Consider the following 25,870-nt stretch of genomic DNA (forward strand, 5'->3'; position numbering starts at 1 on the left):
TATATTTTATTTATGTTATATATAAATTTTTTTATTAAATTAGTGTTATGAGTTAATTGAATAGTAAGATTTTATATTATAATATCTTAAAAACCTTAATCATTTAAAAATCCATCCTATAACATTTACTACTTTTCAAAATAATTACTCCCACAGAAGCACTCACCCAAATAAATAAAATCATTGAGTTTATTTTATTGATGTTAAGGTATAATCATTTTATCTCTAAAATTGTTAGCTCTCATGTATCATTGATTTCAATTCATGCTCTATTCAATTATATGTCATATTTTATATAAATAATTATAATGATTTAATTTTAATTTTAAATTCATTTACATTATCACATTCAAAACTTGAATCATACTTTCCAATGCGTGGCGAAAGTATATTTTAATATAAAATAATAAATCTATTAAGAATATAATTTTTGTTGGATGAATAGTGTAAATTAAAATTACTAAAAAGAAAATTCTTAAAAATGGTTTATCCAAATCAATCATATAAGTTCTTTATATTTTAATTTGATTCCAAATTTTAAAATTTTAATCTTGTTTAAATAATAATATTTAAATTCATTAATTTATGTTCTTTCTAAATTTGAATTCACCAAATATCACATGTTTATTTTCATATAATACTAAAAAAGGTTAATGAAATTATCATTTGAAATTTAAAAGTTCAAAAATTATAAAACCTGAAAATATCAAATTAAATACTTTGAATTGAACCTATAGTTTAACCATACTATATGATTAATATCAAATTTTAACTAAATATATTTAATTGTTACAGATTAAAATTTTAAAAAAGAAATTAAAATTAACCAATTTAAAAATTATACAAAGTAAAAATTTACCATTATTAGAAAAGAAAGACTAATTTCACAATTTATATGTAATAAAAGAGTAATAGCCTATATGTAAAGGAACTTATTAAAACTCTAGATCTCTCTTCACACATCCCCGCCGCTTACTCTGTCACAGCCTCGTAAGCCCTCTTTTGCCTTCAACTTTCCGACAGACAGACCGGGAAATTAATTAAGGTAATTTTTGAAACCTTGAACTCAGCTTCAACATTGATTTCTACTTGAGTCATCAGGTTTTGAGTTGTGTTTTTTTCTTCTTCTTTTTGAAGTTAGAAAAAAAAGAAAAGCAATGGAAAATTCAAACCCTCTAAGAAATTTGCGTTGCCATCACTGCGCTGGCCCTCTTTCCAAAGAGATGGTAATAATCTTTACGTACATCTTTATCTTTTTCCTTGTTCTTTTTAATTTTCTTTTTTGGGGTTCTATGGTGCAGGAAACAAGTGAATGGACTGTTGCTCCACTTGTTAGGGATAGTTTTTCTATGGTAAAAACTCTCCCTCCCTTTCTCTTTTTCTTTCAATGTGGACCCTTTTTTTTTTCGCTTTCTATTTGATCCGTTTTTGGAAATTTGAGTACTTCTGCTTCGTCTTTTATTTTGAGTATTTTTATGTTTTGGAGGATGGCTTATTTTGTGTGTTTATGATTGTTATTTTAGATTGGCTCTGCTGTTGGGGGCACTACAAGCGCATTCTATGGGTTCAACCATGGTATATGGATTTGTTTCTTCTTCTTTCACTGATTAGATATATTTCAGTTGATATGCTTTGATTTGATTATCTTGCTGTAACTTAAGTTTTTATATTACTGTCATGGGCATGGCTTCTTCAGTGACTATCTTTGTGCAATGCCTTCTATGAATTGTTGCCTTTTTACAAAAAGTGCTTCCTTTTACACGACAGTAGTGTTCATGTTGCTTACGAAGAATCAATTTCCAAACAAGTTTCGGCATTTAATGTTTTCTATTGAGGTTTGTTTTTTCCTCGTTCAACTTCAAAATTGTGTCATTCTTCTACCGGACTAAACTGAAATTTGATCCTTGCTTGCTCATGGGAGTAAAAAACTCAGTGGTGCGCTGGTGCATAAAGTTCCATGTTATAGATTCTATTTCTGCATCTACCATGCATGGTTGTTGCTGTTTGATGTCTATTTGACATGATCAATTAAAAGTTATTTTTGATGCCTTGCATTTAGAGAACTGAGTTTAGTTTGTTTTTCTGACATATGTTTCTTGGTGCAGTGATGCCAATAGTCAGGAGGTATGTAAAGGGGCCCATGTGGGTGCATTTCCTTGTTGGTGTAAGTTCTATATATGCCAAATCTCTGAATTTATCAATGTTTTATTTTGAGTTGGATGTAATCTCCAGCCTTAGGATTGGTGCATAGTTTCAGATTTGCTAACTGAACTTATCTCTGGTCAAAAGCTTTCAATGTTGTGGAGGTTGTTCCAGGGTCCCTCGAGTGTTTTTGCCCTTCATTTGTTATGCTTATCAATGAACTATGTTTATTACTTGGACTTGTGGCCTGAAAGTTAGTTTCACGCTGCATTTTAGACTCTTTTCCTCGATTATGATAAATAATAAGAATTAAACTGTCCTTGTTCAGTTACTGTGCCTTATTGGTAAATATACAAGTCAATTTTGATAATCGTCTGTTAGTACTTTGGATGGGTTGTTTGTCAAGGTTGACACTTTTTCACATCCTTATGCTGCTGCCTGCATGTCAAGAACTGATTGGTTTTTGGCAGTTCCATCTGGTTCACTACTCACCTTCCGGTCCTACATCCTTAAACATTTAAGCTGAACTTTATGTTTATCATACTGCAGGCTATGCTCTTGTGTTTTCATTTGATATTAAAGTGTAACTCATGTACTCTGTCTTTATTTACATGCAGGCACCACCTGTGATAGTATTCTCCTCTGCTTGTGCAGGGTTGGCAGGTGAGAAAATTTCTCTTCAACGGTCATCTTATGTAATTTTTATTGAAATGATTCAGTTCTTTTGTAATGAGACTATTTCATGCATAAAAAATAGTTTTTTAATAATTATTTCTTCTTTTAATGTTTCCCAGAGATTAGTTTCATATTTAAACATGAATCTGTTCCTGTCATTACGTTGCCTAGCCAGTGAATTTGTGTTTCTTAATAGAGACGTTGACGATTATCTTTATTGTGTGCTTCAGAAGATTTCTTAATATTTGAAAATATGTTCTATGATTTTATTGGTATATCATTTGTTTAGCATTCTGGTTGTATCTGTTTTAAGTATGTACTATTTATTCATTGTCTCAATACGATTATAATATCATTCTTGTGTTATAAGATTTGATGAACTCTCGCTTCATCGAATTATGTTTGCTTGGACTAATGGTTGCCGCTTGGCGAATCTGATGGTATATTGATTGAAAAAAAATCCACAGGTGGTGCTGTTCCAGCCCTAGCTCAATTAGCTTCTTCATCATACCATGCTGCATTCTCGTCTTCTTCTTCATTGCCTCCATCTTCACAGGATGATAAGATGCACAAGTCTAGGACCAACTCCACTTTATAATTATACAAATATATATAGAATCTCTTTCCACATGTTTTGCATTTCTTCTATAAGAGCCTACTGCCTTGAAATTTTGTAATGTTGGAGGACACTTTTTAGTGTTTGTAAATTGTAATATAGGTTTATGTTGATGTTTAATTCTTTTCTTTTCCTGTTATAAGTTTTTTTATGTTATATGATAAAAGGGTTTTTTATCCACTTTTTTTTACTATCTTGTTAAATATACAGTTATTGCACTTTTGCATCATAATTTAGTTATGAATTTAAAAACAGGCAAACAAGTCTTGGGCTGCAAAGTATACTGCAGAAAATTTTCAGGCTAATGCCACTAAAATCATCTGAATATAAAAAAAAAAAATCAAATGCCATCTGTCTGAGGTGAACTTTCACTCCCTGGTTCCTCCTACGATGAAGCTGAAGCAGAACCACTTTGGGAACCTGGTAAGGCCAGTAAACGATCATAAGGCAATGGAATCGGGATCCAATACCGTCTTCCGGTTCCTAGCCTGTTGCCACTTCGAACATCTACAATGCCAACTCTACCTTCACTATCGATGGTGAAATTTGCCTCCAACCTGGAATCATCCCAAGGCAGCTGAAACCTGCATACTGGACAAGAGCTATGATGTTCCAGCCATGGGGTAATACATCCATTATGGAATTTATGTTTACATGGCATTTCTTTTGCTTCACATCCAATCTTGATATCTTCCAAACATATAGAACACTGTAAATTGTCATCCATAGTAACATTTGGCATCGCTTCAATTCCTTCTTTCACTGCCGGTGGCGTTCCATACCGGCTCAGATTGTTCTCCGAAAAATACTGTAACAAAAGGTCCCAACCTTGTCCTATTAAGTAATCACCGAATGATGCTTGAGCAATCAAAGCCTCGTCATTGAATGGATCAGATAAGATCATTATGTCGCTCCTTTCTCTACCATTTTCAGGATTTTCAAGAGCTGAAGATCTTCTCCTCCTAAGCAGGGCTTCAAATTCACTTCCGAATTCATCACCCAATGCATCTTGTGATGAGTTGTTATCATTAATTTGATCCCTGCCAGCGATACGCAACTGCAAGCCACCTAAACCGCCAATCGAGCCGAGCAAGATTGGAACCAAAAGGGAAAGATTGTTAACTGATGCTAAATCAATACCATTGGTGTTGGGGTAATGTCTGATGCTGGACATTTCTTCCACAAATCCGGACTCACATAAAGGGCATTTAATCGCAGGCTCTGTCGTTGGATTCACCATTTGAGAGCATATGTAACACCAATACCTACCTACCATTGCATCCCCCATCTTTCTACAGAACCTGCTTCAAATTATAAAGAGAGCAATGAATGTGGTTAAAAGTAAGAACAAAGCAATAATCCTTGGGGAAGATTAACATGCAGTATTCACACACCAAGCTATGCATTTTAAAGAAAAACAAGTAAAGAATCGCATTAAGAAACTAAAATATCATTTGGAAAAAGAAAATTATAAAGAGATGATGTTTCTTTGCTACCTTCAAGATAGAGGATGAGGGAATTTAAGAATATTATGATATGGAAAAGATCATGAAATGAGTTTAATGGTTAAAAAGAGTAGACAAAAAGAATGGTGTCCTCTCTCCAGTTTTCTTCTCTAAACCTGGTCTTAATTTTTTTAGGACATTTTTAGTTCATTACTTCTCCAACCAATCATTTCTAGATGCTGCAATTGCATACTATGGTTGATGTTAAAACAGGTTATGATTCAAAAATAGTGTTGATTGGTTTTTCTTTTTCTTGTAATTCAGCAATTGGTTGGCTGCATTTCGCTTTCGGTAGATAAACTCAGCACCTCCTCCTACTTGGGCAAGTTCATGATTGATAATGACACATGGCAAACTTAAAACCTTCTTGAAACAAAAATCTTAGATTTCAGATGGTTTTTTAGATGTTGTAAACATATGCAACTGACCTTGACAAGGGTAAATCTTATACAACACAAATGATGTCTTCAAAGCATATTCCACTCCATAATATTACATGAAACTTACAATCCTGGTTGAAACTAAGACTACTCTTTAAACAGTTTGGAGTCCCAAAAAGACCAAATTGGCACAACAAAGCTTTCGTTCCCAAAATATTTGGTAAAAAGAAACACAATGACAGCAGTCAGGGCATTTGTAAAAGTACCCCATGGTGAGACAACCTTTTTCCTTCTATTTCAAACGTGTGGCACTAGTTTTAATGTGCCAGATTACACAAGAAATCCTAAAATTTTAACTGAAAGAGGAACTATGGAAAGCAAGAAATAGCAAAATAACAAAATTTCAACTTGAATTAGGTGGGGTGCGCCAGGCCTGAGCTATAGTGCAACGCTTAGGCGACGCATGAAAGCCCCAGTAGCAAGCTACTGTGGTGAGCTTTCCCCCTAAAAAAATTAATTTAATATCGTGTGGGCCATTGGCCCACGTATCAGATATTAAACTGATAAGAACAGATACTACACTTGATCTTAGCCAAAAGGCCGAGAAAGGTATGCTTGTTCCAAGCCAAGCTCGCTCCTTTTATAAGAAGCCTCCTGCTTCCTACTGTCATCCGAGCCTGATGTGGGAGAAATAGGCTTTGCTTAGCTGTGATGATTGCATAGGGTTTGTCCTCAAACCTTCCTTTCAAGGGAATGTTATTCAACAAATAATGAGAATATAAGGAAAATAAACAATTATTCAAGAAGCATATTTATTTGGAGTTCAACTTATTGCCTAATATTTTTGAATGAGAATGGAACATGTATATATATACATGGTGAAATATCAGAAATCAGCTTCTCTCCCTCTACTGTCCAATGCGAGTTCGAACAATTAGTTTTCAGTATGGTGCTCTTGGCTTTGCTTAAATATCTGATAACCATGCAAGATTTGTCTATACAATACTGTCAAAGTTTAATATAAGCAAGTTAGAGAGGAATCAAGAAAGGGAGCACTTCATCTAGGAGACAAACAAGCTTTGGCTTTTTGTAAGTCTCTCTCCCCTCTATATGGTTGCTGCTTTCTCTTCAGCTTTCTTAAAGTCTTAATTTACTAATTTAAAATAATCAGGAAAGCCATTTTCTGGAAGTTGTTTATATTTCATGTGAATTTGGGCAGTAGAGTATTCATCCTAATATTCACATATTTAGTACCTCAGCAAAGTATTCTCAAACTTATTACACACACACTTTCTCTCTCTCTATATTTACACATGTTGCGCGCACCCTGTTCATGGAAACAGATTTATACCTTGACATGGGTCCAAGTTTGTTAACAAACTCAAAAATCAACACAAAGAGGACCTTACAAACAAAAACGTACCCTCAGCATAATACCTCAACAGCCAAATATTTACTTTGAAGTCATGTGATTGCCAAATTTAGGATAATCCCTTATAACATCATTCAAAATCAAATTCTATATCAAAATTATACTTAAATTAAAAATTGTGGCTTTTAAATATATATATATATATGGAGAAATCCACTTATAATATTCTAAAATTAGAGTAGTTTTACACACTTTAATATTTTTTTTGTACAGTTAATATTTTAATAATCCAACAGCCATATTTCACACTTCATTTATATAGATCATGCATGTCAAGTTTGGAGTAAATTAAATATTTTTACTATTTGTTTTATATAAAAAAAACTTCCACCGTTAAATATATATTAATATAAACAATTTTTTAGATCGATATAACAAATATATCGTATCAATTCATGAATTTACATACATGATAAAAATAAATATCTTAATAAATTCAACAGTTAAATTATTAATATATATATTGTTACAAAAAGGAGAGAAATCCTCTAAACTTGAACTATCCTTGGCTAAGTCCGGCCAATATTGTCATCATGAACATGGTTTAGTACTTCCTGTGGTGGTCAAACAAAAGAATGAACACCTAATGGGTAAAGATAAGCCATAGAAGTTAAGCCATCCACAACTTTGTTCCCTTTTCTATATGTATGATGTACTTTTAACATCCCAAAATTATTGTAAAATTATAATAATAGCCCGAAGAATCGCTCAGTGATGCTGAGTTGTATTTCGAATCAATTGAGTCACAATTAAATTACCCATTTCCAGAATAATACAACGTAGACCAATATCCCATGTAAGCTTGAGGTTATCTAACGCACCCCATAGTTCTGCTTTCACAACATAACAAAAAAGTGGCGTGTAACACAAGAACTTCTTAAGAGGTCACTATTCTAGTACTACTTTCGTCCAAATACACTTAACTTCAAAGTTCTGATGGGATTGTTAAAATATTAATTGTATAAAACTATAATTTTAAAATAAACTTTTCTCCTATATATAATTGACTTAGTAGAAAAAAAAATCAAAACTAACCTCAAGGGCAAAAAGTTGAAAGTCACAATTACTACAATCGCCTGTGGCAGTAATATGCCAAAAGCAACAATTATTCTAAATTGCTGACATAGTTCGAAATAAGTTTCTAAAATATATGTTGACATTAGCTAATTAGATGTATATTAAAAAACATGAAAAACTTAAGTTATCCATAATGTATCTTGAACGAATTCTTTTTACAAATGAAAATAAAATAATTTATATATACTAGAAATCTTATTACACGCATAAAATAATAAATTTAGAGCATAAATTTGTTTTTTAAAAATAATATATAATAAATAATAAAATGTATGATTTGAAACTAGTTAATAGTAACACATGAAATATGTACCTTATTAAAATGAAAAAAATTAGATTAAATTGTTTATCAAGATGTTGTCATCAATATTGAGTCGGTGTCGAGTTAACTTGTAACATCCATTCAATCAAATGCATTATTAATATATATATATACAACTTATGGATGTACTAAAGTGTGCATAATAACATTAAAATGCATAAAATCAAAATAAAGTTTTAATTTAGTGGTAAATTAAATGCATAAAATCCTACCATATCCTTATTTTACTATTTTTAAGTAAAAAAATTAAAATACCCTCAAATAATATTACATATTTTAATTACGGGAGAACATTCCTGTTACTTCCTAAATGAGTTGGTGACTCAGTTAAGAGTAACATTGATTCAGTGAGGAGCTTAAATAATAGTATAGATAAACAAACTTTTATAGTATATTCCTCACAAATAATCACAAAAAAAAAGTCGATTGAGTCTTAACTCGATTGGCATGGGCATTGTTACCAATGCAGGAAGACGTGGGTTAGAGTGCACTGAAGCGTATTATCTTCCTATTTATAGATTGAGGAGGAGCTACAGGTAATTTTAAGTATTGTGTCAAAAAGAGTAGATATGATCAAGACATATAATGAGATTATTAAAAAATATATGAAAAATATTTTGATTTTTTTTAGAATTAAATATTTTGATTCACTAAATTGACACTTTGATCAACGTGGCCTAAATTCTAAATTTTAATAATGACGTTTGAAGATTAAAATTTAACCAAAAATTTAAAATTTGGTATATATTTTTGTTGGTCATCCTAAGATATTTCAGGTATGTGATAACCTCCCTACTAAACCAAAACATTTTTCATCTCAACGAGCCTAGCTAAAAAAATTACATACTAAAAATACAAAATTAGTATTGAGTTGAATCTTTGATTATATATGAAAGTTGGTTAATTTTTACCTTTATATTCACTCAATTACAACTGGTAGAAATAATTACTTAAAACTAGTAGAGATGGACGTTAAAAAATTGTTCAATTTAGTTCAAAAATTTATTATATTACAAGGCCTTGTCGAAAGAGTAATCCAATAAACAATCAATAAGTACAAGTGTGATTTAAGTTCAGCTTACTTGTCAAGCTGCAACATCTCTCATATACTTCAAACTAAATTAATTTTCCTATAAGTCTTTCCCTCTAACATCTTTGATGTAAACTGATGAATATATAATTCAATTTACTTACAATTTTGTGTTCAAAGAAACAGTTCATAAATGAACAAAAAGTGCTCTCTAATTTGCACCCTTAACCTAAACACAACGTTCACTATATATGCAAAAAAAGGCTTGTTTAATTATAATAAATAATGATCACAAATCCAACTAAAATAGCCATCTAAAAAGGTGTTCGATAAAATGTATATTTAAAAAAGATCTTGTCATCAAATTTCTTGAAGATTAAATCTTCTATATTCTATACTTATCTTAATTCTTGCATGTAAAGTCTTCATTGATTTGATGATAAAATGTCCTGAAAGATCAATAATTAAAGGTCGACTTATTTGGTCAAAACATAAGGTAAGTTACAATGTTATGCTAACTTTTTCTTAAGTTGCAATTAGTATTGAAGATGACACTTATAACTTGCACTCTCTCTCCCTTTGTCATTTTTGAACAAAAACTTAGTAGCATTTCAAGTAAGGATTACCAACTTAATACTCCCCATCTAACCATATACTTAACTATGAATTTAAACCATGGAATAAACTATTAATACAAGGTAACAAAAGGTATTGACAATTAAATCACATAGTATTAAAATATCATAGAAAAGATGGGCAAGATTAAGTAATCAACAAAAGACATTCCATCAAATACCATAATTTGTAAATCACCAAAAAGTCCAAAATGAAACAAACTTCAATATCAACAAATAAAAAAAAATCCATCATCAATAAACAAGTCAGCTACCAACTCTCCAATTCTATGCTCCTCCCTTTGAACTTACTCTCCCTCCTTATTTTTTCAAATATGCCAAAAAAGGCATTCAATTTTGTTGAGCAAACAGGTTTGTATCGATAAGCTTAGTTCTTTGACCTTAAATCATTTTCAACTGCTGCTTATGATATTAGATGTCATTATCAAGGCAGGCTAACTCTTTATTCAAGTGTTTTAATAGCCTAACTTGGGCAATGCTCATTGGTTTGGCACAGGTTGAGTCAGTTGCAACTGGGTCATGGGACTTGACCAACATTTGGATTTTTCTTTATCAAAAAAAGGGGGAGATATGTGCAGTTACGGGGAGAGGCATAGTTGATTTTTGGTTGGTGTTGTTGAATTTGGTTGATAACTTTCTTGTTGATTTATGATGGTTGATTGTTGAACTTCTTATTTTGTTTGTACTTAATTCTAAACGGTAAGATACTTAGGGCACTTGTGCTATCTTATTGTCATGTTTACTTTTGTTAATGCTATCAGCCTTGATGCATTAATGATTGGTTTCATAGCTATTGATTAAGGGGGAGTTTGTGTTATTATCTTGCTTGAAGTAATTTACTGTAATGTTTTTTTTTTTGTAAAAAAAATGCTAAACGGGAGAATGTTAATACACGTTGCACCATCCATCTCAACTCACTTTGCAATTGGAAAATTGTGTAACCTGCATATATGTTGGCATATTTTGACTCAAACCTTATGATTATTTTCTTTACATCTTTTTGAGGATTTTGAGTAATAATTAATTGGATTGAATTATGGTGAATATAAATCAATAAAGGACTACAAGCCAAAAAAACCTATTTAAAGAAAACCAGTTTATGTATTGACCGCGTGCACGTGCACATAAAACAAACAATTTTATAAAGCAAATTTAAAGTGCGGTTTTACTGCAAGCGTATAGGTTAGTTGTAATATTTATAGTTTCGATGGAACATGAAGTATTCCAAGGGGTCAGACCCAAAAGAGATGTTGATTGAGTAATAAATAGCGCACACTATAGAGTCTAAACGGCTACTGGTATGATTTTATAGTACGAAAAATCATAACGAGAAAGTTTTGCTAGAAAATTAAATATGCTAATGTAGGGACCAAATTGTAAAGAGTACAAAACTGCGAGATTAACCAATAAATGACTAATGGTGGTTGGTTGATTTCAATGTGGTTCCCCGATCTTCGAATGAGGCACTTAAATCGCTTAAATTACTAAGTGGCTCAATTTTATCTCTTAATTTCAATTTTACCAACTTAGAAAAATTAATCTGGTTTATCTCTCGATCTCACTGGTTAATTCGGGACTAATGAATTGGTGCACAACAAGATTACCTCTCGGTTTCACTTGTCTAGATATTCCCTTAAGGGCGTCAATTCCTAAGTTTTTAGGTCTATTCGATTTAGTCCAAATTATTACGATCTAGTCACTGTCCAAAAAATCAACTTACTCACATCTCCATCAACCAACCCCTATTAGGGTATAGCTACTCATGCTGAAAATAAAGCCAATGGACATGGAAATGAAAAGCAAAGAAGTCATAAAAGTAAAGCTTAAGAAAAATAAGATTTTTATGCAAGAAAACTTAAAGAACATGAAACTGAAGGCATTCAATAAGAAAATCTAAAGCAGTAAACATAAAAGGAACAAAATTTAGTTGATTTAAAATAAAAGAAACTGAAATACATTAAATTAAAACTAGAAATGTCTTACAACCAAGGTACAAGGACTGAAAGTGCAAATAAACCCAAACTATAGTGATAACTAACTTAATTAACACTAAGAACAAGAAAGAGGTGTAAAAACATAAACTCTAAAACTAAGAAAGAAGAAGAGAAAATAAAAACCCTAGAAAAATTGCATAAAAATTAAGTGAAAACCTAGAAAAACTAAAGTTAAAAACTAAACTAATGTGTGCCTCCTCTCTCCTCAGCCAAAATTAGTTGTTTTAGGCTGATGGCCGATGAAATTTCATTGCCAAAATTGCCCCTACAAGGGCTGTGTAATTGGTGCATTGGGTGGACAAAGACTACCCTTTTTGTCCAACTTTGTCCCCTCACAATATCGGTATAGCGATAACCTGGTCAGTTTCGAAATTGAGGGTCTTCTTTGAGGGTAGATATCGTGATACCCAAAGTGGAAATCGCGATACTACTGAAGGGTGGTCTCCAATCTTCAAGTCTGTTGGAGGTATCGTAATTTCAAGGTTTGGATATCGTGATACTCTTTCCTTTGGTGCTGTTTTCACTCGTTTTTAACTTCCAACACGTCCCTATACGAATCAACCACACGTTAGGGCCCCCAATGGCACATTGGCTAAATTGGGTCACAAAATGAGTAAAAACGAGAAGTTTACACTTATTAACTTAAAATCTAAAAACTACGAAAAAGACGTTGCTTTGCTTGAGAATAAACTCCTTAAGTACACTAGGAAAGCCTAATTTGTCATATCACACTATGGCAAATCATGTATGAATTAAAGAGAGCATTTTAATTAAAGGAACTTGTATTAAGTACAATTTAATTAGAAATATTTTATTTTCTTGTTCAGTTTGTAACTCAACTTTTTAGGAGAAAATTTTAGTTGATGGTGATCTTAGTTGAAGTAGAAGAGTAAAGTTGCAGCTTGGTGGGTGAGTAAAACTTAGATCATGTCATGAAGTGTTGATTCATAGTGGGTTACTTTTTGGGTAAGACCCCGCGAATATAGGAATGAGTTTCAAATTACATGACCAATTCTTATGCCTGTCATATTGTTTTACTCTTTTAATTGTCTCTTTAGTTGCAACTTAACTTACAATTGAAAAACAACTCAACTCTAATAGATTCTTCAAGTTTGTGAATCCAATATATTTTTATTTTTCTCACATTTAATTATTTTCTATTTGAATTAAAATAATTGAGCTTTTTAAATATAGGATTCGTACTCGATAACTTATAATATTTTTCTTATTAATTAGAAATTTTAAATCCATGACAGTTAATTATTCTAATACTTAAGACGGATGGTATGGTTGTGTATGTCAAATTATGAAGTTTGTTGATATATTTAGTCTAAATGAGCCCCATTTGTGTGTTTGTTGACTTGAATTGAGTCTCTCTAGTTTTAATAAGAGAAATAATTTCAATGAGTTTACTCTTCGTTACTGAATAAAACATAATAAAAGATTAGTTGCAAGGCGAGATGTCAATAATTGTAACTAATTTATTAAAGAGTATTGAAATTTACCTTTGCATTGATGCAAAATTGAGATTTTACTTTGATTGGATTTGCGTTAGATTGATTTCTCAAATTTTATTTTTAATTTCAAAAATCTTCTTATTTTATTTTATTGAAGAAATAAACTTTTTCCGATGCGTATGAATATGACCCTAGTCACTGTTATTTACCTATCTTTTCTAGTAAAACTTTTATTTTTGTTGGATTTAAAATCCATCATTTTGCTTAACCAAATTTCTCAAAATCACTTTTTGAAAAAAAATAATGTAAATAAAAATTCTATTCAACTTTTACATACGAAATTGCGCATTTCCTTAAAATTTGTTCTTCTATAAGCAGTACTAAATGATATCATATGAACAATCTTCTTTAAGTCTCATGAAAGTTAACTCTATAAGGTGACTCAGATTTGACTTATATTTTCTTAACACCGAGACAAGAAATATATTATGCTGTCCAAATAAAGCGAGTGAAAGTGCCTATGTATGATATGCATCTCCTATCCTTTCAAGGGTTTCAGAAAGCTCCACGTATCTTGAATTTCACCAAAACCTTTGTTTTTGTCAAATTTGAGCTACTCGAGGATGTTATCTAACCAATTCAACATTCTCAGCTGGTTGTTAAAAAGATACAAACCCAATAAGTACCTTTTACCTACATATTCTTAACAAAGAGGAGGTCTACAATTTCTTCTATACAAAGCTTCAAATTTGTGGAAGCGAATCATAAGAAATCAAGAACAATAATTTATGTACTTCAAGCTATCTTTTCAATGCTAATGTTGTTTATGAATTTGTTGATATACTTTGGTTTTTGATACACGTGACTATATCTTTGGTACGTAACTCTAATTGCATTAGCACAAACTAAATTTCACCACCAAACAATATGGTGATGCTTCTTAACTGCTTAATAGTCGGGAAAGACATTTAGCGGATATAATAGTTTCAATTAGTATACTGCATTATTCATTATACTTATTTCAACAACTATCTAATATGATAAATTTGAACACAAGATCATATGAAGTTTTGTTGAACATGGTACTTCTAAAAAATAACTGGTTAGAATATACAAATTCCATATAATCAGACATTAAACTAATAAGAACAGATACTACACTTGATCTTAGCCAAGGGCCGAGAAAGGTATGCTTGTTCCAAGCCAAGCTCGCTCCTTTTATAAACTCCCTACTGTCATCCGAGCCTGACGTGGGAGAAGTAGACTTGGCTTAGCTGTGATGATTGCATCAAGGGTTTCTCCTCAAATCTTCCTTTCAAGGCAATGTTATTCAACAAATAATGAGAATGTAGGGAAAATAAACAATTATTCAAGGAGACTATTCATATGCAGTTAAACTTTTGTCTATTATTTTCCAATGAGAACGGAACATGTTAAACCATCACAACGTATATGTTACATGATGAAATGCTAGAAATCAGCTTCTCTCCCTTTATTTTCCAATCATTTTTCAGTATGGTGATTTGTCTTTGAATAAATATCTTATAATTAACCATGCAAGATTTATCTATACAATATTGTCTAAAATTAATATAAGCAAGTTAGAGAGGAAACAACAAAGGGAGCAATTCTTCATCCTAGGAGACTGTTGGTGCAAGAGGCAGCAACAAAAGAGAGAACAAAAGCACAGAACATGAAGCAAGGTGCAAGAAGCATTTTTACTTGCTCACAAATGTGCAGCAAGGGAGCTAAAGGCTGATAGCTCATTCAGCTCATTCATTCAACTAGAAAAAACATACATTTATAGTCAAATACATCACCAAATAGTCAACTAACCCCACTAATCAGCATTGGGACTATTAAAACATTGCTTGTACACATAAACAAGCCACCTAAACTAGTCATTCAACACCTAATGCATCAAGTTGTCATCAACTTGTCCATTTTAAACTAGATTAATTAGAATGAAACTAAAGAGAAACCTTGCTGTTACAGCAAGCATATGTGCTGCAGCATGTCATCAAGCTGCATGCACTTCAACCACAAAATGTAACAGCAGCATGGTTGGCCAATTTCCAATACTCCTCCTTGGACTCCATGCTGCAAATACCAGTCATTCATCAAGTTTTTTGAACTTGGCAGCTCTTAGATGCTTTGATTCAAGCTGACCAATTCATTTTCTTCTTGCACAAACAGTTCGTGAGTATAGTTGCTTGCCTTCATTCTGCCATTTTGGCTTGCAATTCGACAGGCTCACACTTTGCTTACTGTCTTCAAGAGGCTTGCAACTATACAACACGCATTGAGCTTCCACATGTTGCTGAGCTCACACCTTTGACAGACTCACATCTTTGCATATTGTCTTCAACAGGTGTCTTCATCAGGCTCGCACTTTGCTAAGCTTGCAGCTTTGACATCTTGCTAAGCTTGCACATTTGGAAAGCTCACACCTTTCCTTTAAACTCCTCCTTCAGCTTATTCAAGCTAGTTTGGGGATCTTATAAGTTTGAGCCGATATTATCTTCTCTACAAGCAGTCCTTAATGACTTGCTTGTGCTTTGACAGCTTCTTTCTTTTCAACAAGCAGGGGAAGCAAAATCAATGGTCCCGTAAGACATAGGCTCATGATACCAATTGTTGGTGCAAGAGGCAGCAACAAAAGAGAGAACAAGAGCACAGAACATGAAGCAAGGTGCAAGAAGCATTTTTACTTGCTCACAAATGTGCAGCAAGGGAGCTAAAGGCTGATAGCTCATTCAGCTCATTCATTCAACTAGAAAAAACATACATTTATAGTCAAATACATCACCAAATAGTCAACTAACCCCACTAATCAGCATTGGGACTATTAAAACATTGCTTGTACACATAAACAAGCCACCTAAACTAGTCATTCAACACCTAATGCATCAAGTTGTCATCAACTTGTCCATTTTAAACTAGATTAATTAGAATGAAACTAAAGAGAAACCTTGCTGTTACAGCAAGCATATGTGCTGCAGCATGTCATCAAGCTGCATGCACTTCAACCACAAAATGTAACAGCAGCATGGTTGGCCAATTTCCAATAGAGACAAACAATGAAATAAGCTTTGGCTTTTTGTAAATCTTTTCCCCTTGTATATGTTGCTGCTTTCTTGTTAGCTTTTCTAAATTATTCACTTAAAAAAAATTTTAAAAGCCATTTTCTGGAATTTGTTTATGTTTCATGTGAATTTGAGCAGTAGTTTTCCAAATATACACATATTTAGTACCTCAGTAAAATATTCTCAAGCTTAATACTCTCTCTCTCTGTATATATGTTTATACATATGTTGCATAGCCCCCTGTTCATGGAAATAGATTTACCCCTTGACATGGGTCCAAGTTTGTAAGTAACCTGCAATCTTGTTAACAAACTCAAAACAACACAATGAGAACCTTATAAAAGAAACCGTACATAAAAAACCTCGGCATCACACCTCAACAGGAACCTTTATTTTCTATAATGAGAAAAACTATCATCAGCAATAAGTACTACTTTAAGACTGCAAGTCTGCTGAAAACATTGTTCAAGTTGTTTTTCCACCAGAACCGTGACTGAAGATAAGTGACAACTGACAATATCGTTATCCAGCTGGAAAGCCTTGGCAAAAACAACAGGATTAATAGGAGTTTTTTATCTGAACACTACATTTGCAATGGTAATCATACTTGGATTCTGGCTGCTAAGACCAGCAAAGGGACTAAGAAATGGAATTGAATAGATCAATAGGGACTAAGAAAGCATCTCCATGGTATAGCACTTTAGCGATGAAACGGTTCTTTAGGTTGGATGTGACAAAGGCCACATAGAGTGCGACTCTAGAACTACAAAGATCTCATTGCTCCGAGGGTGAGTGTGAGGAGGGTTTAGGTCATAAGGTGCGTAATGAATTCGAGCCAAAGATATGCCAAGAGCATTAAGTCCTGGTATTTGTTATTGACAGGAATGACTTTTTTATCCTAGTTGATTTGATGTGTTTCCAGGCATGTCGAGTCCTGAAAACGACATGCTTTGGGTCCTTGCAGAACTAGCAATTAACAGGTACAGCGTGAATGATGGAAGTGTGAGTTGACACTTGACATACACTAGGCATTTCAAAATATAGAGATTGGGGCAAACATAGGACCATTTTTGGCATCCTTGAGTGCTACACACAAGTCCTGAAGAAAGTGAGGATAGAGTGCAGCACAAAAGAGTTCTGAACAGGACTAGGATCAGAAGCTGTGGTAAAAGAGAAAATCAGAGTCAAAGAGAACTTGAACAAATACCTTGTTCTTCATTCGTGTTTTATGTTTTCGTAAGGAGCAACACATGCAAAACACACATTTATTAATCCATTGTTTAAATAAACATCGTTAGTTAAGTAATTACATAATGTGCATAAACTTTAAAGCTTTAAACTGGTATTGGGTGGGGTGCGCCTGGCCCGAGCTATAGTGCAACGCTCGGGCGACACGCGAAAGCCCCAGTAGCAAGCTACTGTGGTGGGCATTCCCCCTAAAAAAATAAATTTAATATCATGTGAGCCAATGGCCCACGTATCAGATATTAAACTGATAAGAACAGATACTACACTTGATCTTAGCCAAAAGGCCGAGAAAGGTATGCCTTCTCTTGTCCAAGTCGGCTTCCTTTAAAAGCTGCTTCTCGCTTTCTCTCACGCTGACTTACTGATGTGGGATTTTAACAGAAAGACTTTAAGATACTGATTGTTGTGCTCCTATTCCTAATAATGGAGAGACAGTTGGCTTTACCTGGGCCACTTAGGACTTGGTAACAGTCAAACCATAAAGAAAACAAATTTAGGATTCGGTAGATTAGGTGCCACGTATGCTCCATTATGAAGTTTGATCTCCTTTGGTAAGGAAAACTCCATTCAGAAGCTACTTGGACTGATAAAAAGACTTGGAGAAACGAACAGGTAACCTAGCTAAATTTCAGGTTTAAGGAGAAGTTTAGTGTTTGCATGGAACAAGGTTTGTTGGCAGAAATCAGCAGCTAAACATCTCTCAATTCGTGCATTGGAATTTGGAAAGACGGCCTGACATGGTAGAATTGTGGCACCAAAGAAATCTGACCAAGTTCAGGAAACATATATCATGATTAAACACAAATTCAACTAATTATGAAGCTTACATAATAAAATTTTTGTAGCTAGAATTAAATGAAAACCATCTATGTTGACAAGGTTATTGCAATTGCGATCTCTGTAGAATTTGTTCTCAAATCTATAATTTAATGCATAGTTAAATTATGTCACTGGTTTCCATGTCCTTCAACCCTGCTCTGCTATTATATTAACACGATCGTTCAAACGATTTACATCATAGCTAATTGGGAACGAGGTGGACAAAGGAGAAGGTGCTAGAAGCAACGGAGGGGGCTTGCGCTTGAGGAAGCAATATTTACGATGGAAAATGATAAGCTCAACTTATGGACAACGGTGAGCCATTGATTTTTTTTTTATCTATTTATGTTTTTTAGTTTTGTTTTTTAATTTGGAATTTAATTTTAGGATTTTAGTATTTAAGGTTTAGGGCTTTAAAATTTTATAAGAATATTAAATTAAGTTTTTAAGTATCTTAAATTTAAAAATTATTATTGTTATCATTATTATTTAATAATTCATTATTGTCTCTCATTTTATGGAAGATGTTTTCAATGAAACAAACACAACCTAAGGGTTATATTGTTACACGACTTATTTAAAACCAAAACATCAATTAATACAAGGATTAATGTATTGTTTGGGGCTTAAACTTGGTAATTGCTCTTAGATTGGGGGCTTGAACTCTTTTTTGGTCTAATTTAATCTTTAAACTTGGCAATGCTATTTCCCACATTGGGATATGAACTTTTTTTTTAATCCAAGTGAGTATGATATTTTCTAAAAAAAAGTTTTAGTCAAAATAAAATTCAGCCCTAATGTGAAAATAATTCTCTAGTTCAGGTCCTAAAACGAAAACAATTGTCAAGTTAATAAACTAACTTTAACAAAAAAAAATCATACATCAATACGAAAATAATTGCTAAAGTTAGACCCAATAACCCTTAATACAAAAATTTAAAACATTGAACTTCACTTTTGCTGGAAAAAAATGTGAATATATTTATTTTTACGAGGCCCAATAACCAGTTCGACCTTTGAATCCTGCTTAGGAATTCTCGATTGGAATTGAGCTAGAAAGGCAATATCTTAATTTCATTAAACCAGTGTTGTTGAAATCAAATTAAGTTGGTTGGTCAAATTGGTTCAACCGGAAAAATGTTAGGGTACCAATTTAGAGGGTAACTCTAAATTGATTAAATCGGAAATTAGTATCAATCGGTTGAATCAAATTTTTAAAATTTTTAATACTTTTTTAATTAGATTGATTGCATCAATTGAATAATTAGACCGATAAACGGGCGACCTAACTGCTTCAACCACCAATTCAGTTTAACAGACATTGCATTTTTTAAATTGTGAAGATTTTCAAAATACTAGCATTTTTAGAATTTATTAATTTAAAATATTAAAAATTCTAATTGTATTGTTCAGAAATAATTGTTCTAAAAAATAGATTATTAGAATTTCATGAGTTAAATAAATCATAAAATAAGTAATGATGTTAAAAATAAATAAATATTAAAATATGTAATATGGATATTATTAGATTTGTAAATATTTTTAATAATATCAAATTTTAAAAAATATATTAGAATTAAATAAAAAATTATTTATAGTTTAAAATTTTTTTTATTTTATAATGGTACTATGTGTTTTAGATTAAATAAGATATGAGAAATTTTGATAAACTGCTTCTGTAAGTGGAATTTGAAGCAGGAAATTGAATTGCTTAAAGCCTCTCTTGAAATTTCTTATAAATTTTGAAATCCTCCATTATTTTTTACTCAAAATTATAAATTCATTTTTATAATTTTAAAAACTTTGATTGAAATGAAATTCGTCCTTCAAATCTTTCGACCAAACACACCTTTAGATGTTAAATATATAGGAATTAAAGAAAAATCATTTTTGAACTTTAAATTTTTTATTTTGTAGAGGAACTAGATGTTAAATGAAATAAATTTATGTAAAATATGACAAATTATCTCTTTAGGTGGAATTTAAAAAAAGAAATTGAGTTACTCAAATCTCTGAAATTCCTTACAAATTTTGAAATTCTTCATTACATTTATTTAAACAAGTAAATTAATTTTTTAAAATTTTAAAAACCTTATAGAAATTTTACATTAAAAAACACTATTAGTGGCTGTTAATGGATTTTTTTCAAAGCATATTAAGACTTTTATAACTGCAAAAAATAATGATTTTTCCCAAAGCATATTACTTTAGTTTCTTTTTAGTTTTTGTTGTGTTCTCTACTAGACTTATCAAGGCAAGTGTGACACTAATTTTGTTGGGAAATGTTATTAGAGGACTTTATCAAGATAGAGAAACATGACGGTGAATATGAGATTAATGGTGAACGTGAAATTAAATCTAAACTAATGAAAAGGAGGATATGCTATTATTGTTAGTTTTCATGCATAAAGAATGTAGCGGGATCTTTTAGGGCTCTTTGATTGTAGGCAATTAGTTGATCGGAATTCATTGTCGAAGAGATCTAAGTTATTGGCGGTTGATCAATATAATGCATCTCTAGTTAATTCTTTGAACTTCTAATTTTACGTTTACTCTCAATTATCTCCTCTATTGGTTTTTTTTTATGACATTGGTATTGTGCAACAACTTTTGATGCATTAATTGTGGTCTGTACTTTATGCCATATCTATATTTTATTTGTTGTTTAGGATTCCTATTAATGGAGTTATTTTTTTATTCAAATGAAAACTTCAATTATCTATAATATATAGAAGCATGAGTTACCTTAAAATTAGACGTTACGGTCAAATTATGAAGGTTACATCCACATTTAAAACCATTTATTTTCAGGCAAAACTTAGATTTAAATAAAAAATCATGTAAAATATAATTTTATAGTCGTCACCTTAGCAGTATTTTTGTTACCAAAAATTTGTGAGAGTACGTCTTGATAAAAATTGTTTTATTAATTATTCTTAAACAAAACCATACCTCTTTAAACACTCTATTCATAAAATACCTTTTACTGTTTCAGATCTTTGCAGGGGAAAAACTTTTAGAATTATTGTTGAAACTTAATTTAATAATTTGTCCAATTGATTTAGGTTATTATTTTTGAAAACATTAATCTTCATATATTATGTCGACTTGTCAAAATGTCAAGTAATAATTTAATGTTTGCAAGAAAAATAAAAACCCAAAATAATCTCCTGAAAACAAAGTAAATAATTTGAAAGTCTGTAAAGTTCATAATAAAATTTCAAACATACTCAAATTTTAACTAACTGAGCCGAGCTCCGGAATCGCCACCAAATCTTAAATTTGAAGATTACCTAAAAAATAATAAAGCAAACAAAGTGAGCTAGAAGCCCAATATGTGCCTTTGCCCACATGCAAAATTTATATCAAAACATTCTCATGTGCATTAATCTGAACTAACAAAACAAGTTTTCACATGTACGGAAGCATATATCAGAACAGAATAAATCCTACCCTCATCTGTTGTACACTAACTCCGTCCCACCAATCACACCAAAATAGGACTACAGGAACTCATCCATCCAATCACACCAATATATGGTGGTATGCCACTCAAAAAATTTACAATTGAGCTACTAGATTGATATTGTGGATATATTGCCAGAAATGCAATAAAATTGCCAGAACAAACTTCCTCCATTGTATATCAAATCCCATCCTAATGCATCATACAATCTTATCAATTCAGAAATATGACATGCTCATAGTATTATTAACACAGATTTATCATAAAACTAACAAATTAATTAAGCATGCCACGCTTACTAACATACCAATACATAAACTTACAGTCTTATAAGCTTATAGAGTGTCAAAAGATTCGATTCCATAACCTTATCCTCGGCTCGAAAAGGGCCCCATAAACATGCCAAAATGGGGCCACACGCCCGTGTGGACCACACGGCCCAATAAGGTAGACCGTGTGGCCCACACGGCCTACCTGATTTTCTCGTGTAATCGCACATGCCCATATGCTCCACACAGCCTGGCACATGGCCAGCCACACACCCGTGTGGTGTACACGACCTACCTGAATTGCCCATGCCATCGCACATGTCTATGTGGTGCACATGGCCTACCACACGGTCGTGTGGGGCAGACTGTAGTTTCGAAATTCACTTATTTTTTTCTTTAGATTTTTAGGTTTTAATTTGCTATTTCAGGTTAGGAATACACACCTAATACTACTGGAATAAAGACACCAATGCAGCAAAGAAATCCTGAACACATCATACTCATCTAAGATTAAATTGACATCAAACTACGAATCCAAAACACAAGTTCAAGGCTTAGCATTTAAAAATAGTCCCTTAAAAACGACATTCGAGTGCGTACCCCATAAATAACAACAGTTCTATAGCACCTAATTCGCTGGAGGAATATTGTGAATCTCACGTCCTTCACCTAACCAAAACGCAAACGATTATCATTGATAGATTCAAGAATATCCAAAACCTTCCAACATTTTCACAACACAAAAACAATAAAACTTACCACCGGAAAATACACATACTCACCTGTACCGAGTTGACAACACAACCCTCTCAAACACAGTACCGAAGCAACGAAAAATAAACGTAGCACAAAAAAAAATACTATCTAACTAAAGTCCTACAAATCTAATTACTCTATATCCTATCCCGCCACTAGAGTTCGAATCTCACCAACAAACTACTACCATGAGCGGCACAACAAAAGAAATAGCAAAAATATTTCCATTTACACATACAAGGACTTAAACACGAGACCATAAGCAAGTATTCAAAGCACTCAACCACCAAACCAAACCAAATTATTTGATACAATTTTAAAAATTCATACATAAGAAAGTTGGGGCGTTACATAGAAAAATTTTTGAATTGATGAAATTATCTTTTATTGTTCATTATATTACTAAATTAACATTTAAATAATAAAATTTTAAATAAAATAATTAATTTTTCGATAATTAAAAAATGTTTCAAATAAAATTATAACAATATATTAAAAAAACAAATTCATACTCATACAAAGTATTTTAATATTTAAAGAACTGTATAGTTGTTAATATGTCAATTAATTTTTAATAATTAAAAATTACAATGATAAATAAATGAGCAACATACTTAATTTATTTAAGTGAACAATTATTGTGATAAATAAACAAGAAACATATTTTTTAATTATCCTCTTATAGTATTCTTATATCATAAATATAAATAATAATGCGTAGACTTAATTAATGTTATAGTAACATATCAATTAAAACCGAATATATCGCTATAAATAGATGCATTACCATCCAACACTTTTAAGTTGCATTTAAAATAATTTTTAAAAAAAGTTTTTAGGATTATTTATTAGCTTTTTTCTTTTATAACGAATATTATTAATATTAATAAGTTAGAAATATCTCAAAAAAACAGAGTATTAAAGTAATTGTTACCAACTAATTTTAAATTCTAAAAATCGATATTAATTGTTATAAAAAATCTATAATACTTAAGAATTTTTTGTTAGATAAGTTTAACAAAAGCTAAAATCAAATCATTTTATATAATATATTAGTTCAAAAAAGTATTCAATAATAGCTTATTAATTTTTGCGAGGTGATTTTGATTTATAAATTTTTAAGAGAGCTAAAATATAATTTTATCACCGTATTAAAACATTTTTCTTAGAGGACTAAACTATAAGTTTTCTATTTTTTGAGGGCTGAAAAGTTAATTTGAAATTTTAGAGGGACAAATGTAAATTTAATATTAGAATAACTTGAAATTTTGAATATTTCAAAAGGATTAAGGATTTTTTTTTTCATTTTGGGTGGCTAATGCCTTTGCTTGCATCCTCTAGTGTTTCCCTCACAATTATTAAAAATTAAGAAGAAGAAAACTCATATTCAATTTTATCAAATTACTCGAATATTTTAGCGTTCAATATTAAATATACATTCTTTGTCATCTTCTCTTGGTCTATGACAATGTATAAATTATAGATTTGTAATAAAAATTATGTAATTTAGTTAAATATGACCATGTATAAATAATAGATTTATAATAAAAATTATGTAATTTAGTTAAATATTTAATAGGTTAAAATGTATTGAGAAATTATATTTCACTAATAAAATTTTTAGATTATTTAAATGAAACTAATAATTTTATAAAATTAACTTCTTAAACTTGAATCATGTACAAGTATGTTTGGAAAGCTATGGATAATTGGATTTGAGTGTAACTATTTGTAGTTACCAAAATTTCACCCTCCCTAAAGAATTGAAGAGTGTAATTGGAGTGATCAAAGTATACTTAGCTTAGAGTCTGTTTGGATAACACAAAATAATTGAATGAAAGTGTAATTACTAATGTAGTAATTACACTCTCTTGCAATTATAAAGAATTGTAATTCTTTAGACGTATTTGACTGACAAAGTGTAATTACATTGTAATTCCCTATATCGTGTTTGGTAATACAACTTGTAATTATACAGTTACATAATTTATATTTTTAAAAATATTAAATACTACAATTGAAGTTATGAAATATGTAACATGCTAATATAATTCAACTTTGTTTTTTTATACTATTCTAAGATGATGTTAATATGATATATATATTTAGAACAACAAGTATTTTCTCAACCACATTTCTAAGCCTTGAATGTCTAAAATTAAAGAGTTTGCGAGTTGTCTATAGTGCTTGTGTCTGATACCATTCTCTCAAATGGTATCATATTCCATGATATGCTGCAAGAAAACATTTTTTATTTGTGTAGCATGAACCTTATAATATTTGAGTTCATAATCCAAATAATTTGTAACTTTAGTTATAAAAACTTATATAAAGTTAATCTAGAGAAAAAATTATGCTAAGTTATGTTCCTTTTTATAATACGTAAATTAGATTTAAAATAATATAAAATTTATAATATATAACCTTTATAGAAAAAAACTCTATAAATTTCACATAATTTTTAAAACACTTCTTATGAATAATATAATTTTTTGTCAAAATTTTTTAAAGTTGTTTTATCAATAAGTTATGATAAAAAATTTATAATATTTTTTTATTATATATAGTATGGCCGAATAAATAAGTTATGTCCATACTTCATCATAGCTTCTTCTAAATAAATATATCATAACGCTTTTATAACATTTTTTTATAATAAACTTTTTAGCAAACACTTTAAATTTTTTAAGATTTAAATAATATAAATTTTTTATAACCTTATAAAATACATAAATTATTTTTTATAATAGAATTTTTTAAGATTCATAATATAATTTTTTTTGTCGTATCCATCTCAAATACTCATATGTGTTCATTCTTATAATATACTTTTTATAACTTGTATAAATTTATTTTTTAAATTTGGGTTTGGGTGTAATTACTCCAAACCTCACCCCATAAGTATTGGAAAATGTGATTGGGGTGTTCCAATTACACTCAATTCAATGGAACCCACCAATC

The 25,870-nt window shown here is 31.1% G+C and overlaps 2 protein-coding genes, 2 non-coding genes and 1 pseudogene across 4 annotated transcripts; 1 reads left to right on the forward strand and 4 right to left on the reverse strand.

The window, feature by feature from the left end:
• Positions 1-897: 897 nt before the first annotated feature.
• Positions 898-3,613, forward strand: LOC107961873 (uncharacterized). Its single transcript, XM_016898036.2, has 7 exons — positions 898-1,045; positions 1,138-1,226; positions 1,302-1,352; positions 1,524-1,575; positions 2,106-2,164; positions 2,760-2,805; positions 3,285-3,613. Exons 2-7 carry the CDS (start codon positions 1,158-1,160, stop codon positions 3,413-3,415), a joined length of 408 nt encoding a protein of 135 aa, XP_016753525.1. The 5' UTR covers positions 898-1,045; positions 1,138-1,157; the 3' UTR covers positions 3,416-3,613.
• A 71-nt stretch (positions 3,614-3,684) lies between these two features.
• Positions 3,685-4,730, reverse strand: LOC107961872 (E3 ubiquitin-protein ligase SIRP1). The gene has a single exon (XM_016898035.2). It carries the CDS (start codon positions 4,719-4,721, stop codon positions 3,819-3,821), a length of 903 nt encoding a protein of 300 aa, XP_016753524.1. The 5' UTR covers positions 4,722-4,730; the 3' UTR covers positions 3,685-3,818.
• Positions 4,731-5,735: 1,005 nt separating this feature from the next.
• On the reverse strand, positions 5,736-5,931 carry LOC121223858 (U2 spliceosomal RNA). The gene has a single exon (XR_005921324.1). It is a non-coding gene; the product is annotated as a U2 spliceosomal RNA (small nuclear RNA).
• Positions 5,932-14,342: 8,411 nt separating this feature from the next.
• LOC121223912 (uncharacterized) lies at positions 14,343-14,456 on the reverse strand (annotated as a pseudogene).
• A 3,244-nt stretch (positions 14,457-17,700) lies between these two features.
• LOC121223880 (U2 spliceosomal RNA) lies at positions 17,701-17,896 on the reverse strand. The gene has a single exon (XR_005921346.1). It is a non-coding gene; the product is annotated as a U2 spliceosomal RNA (small nuclear RNA).
• Between the last annotated feature and the right edge of the window lie 7,974 nt (positions 17,897-25,870).

This window comes from Gossypium hirsutum, chromosome D11, assembly GCF_007990345.1.
Source record: "Gossypium hirsutum isolate 1008001.06 chromosome D11, Gossypium_hirsutum_v2.1, whole genome shotgun sequence".
Classification (NCBI taxonomy): domain Eukaryota; kingdom Viridiplantae; phylum Streptophyta; class Magnoliopsida; order Malvales; family Malvaceae; genus Gossypium; species Gossypium hirsutum.

Coding starts and splice junctions, on each gene's coding strand:
- LOC107961873 (XM_016898036.2), top strand. CDS start 1,158: ATGGAAAATTCAAACCCTCTAAGAAATTTGCGTTGCCATCACTGCGCT. Junction 1,227..1,301: donor GCCCTCTTTCCAAAGAGATG/GTAATAATCTTT, acceptor TCTATGGTGCAG/GAAACAAGTGAATGGACTGT. Junction 2,806..3,284: donor TGCTTGTGCAGGGTTGGCAG/GTGAGAAAATTT, acceptor AAAAATCCACAG/GTGGTGCTGTTCCAGCCCTA.
- LOC107961872 (XM_016898035.2), bottom strand. CDS start 4,721: ATGGGGGATGCAATGGTAGGTAGGTATTGGTGTTACATATGCTCTCAA.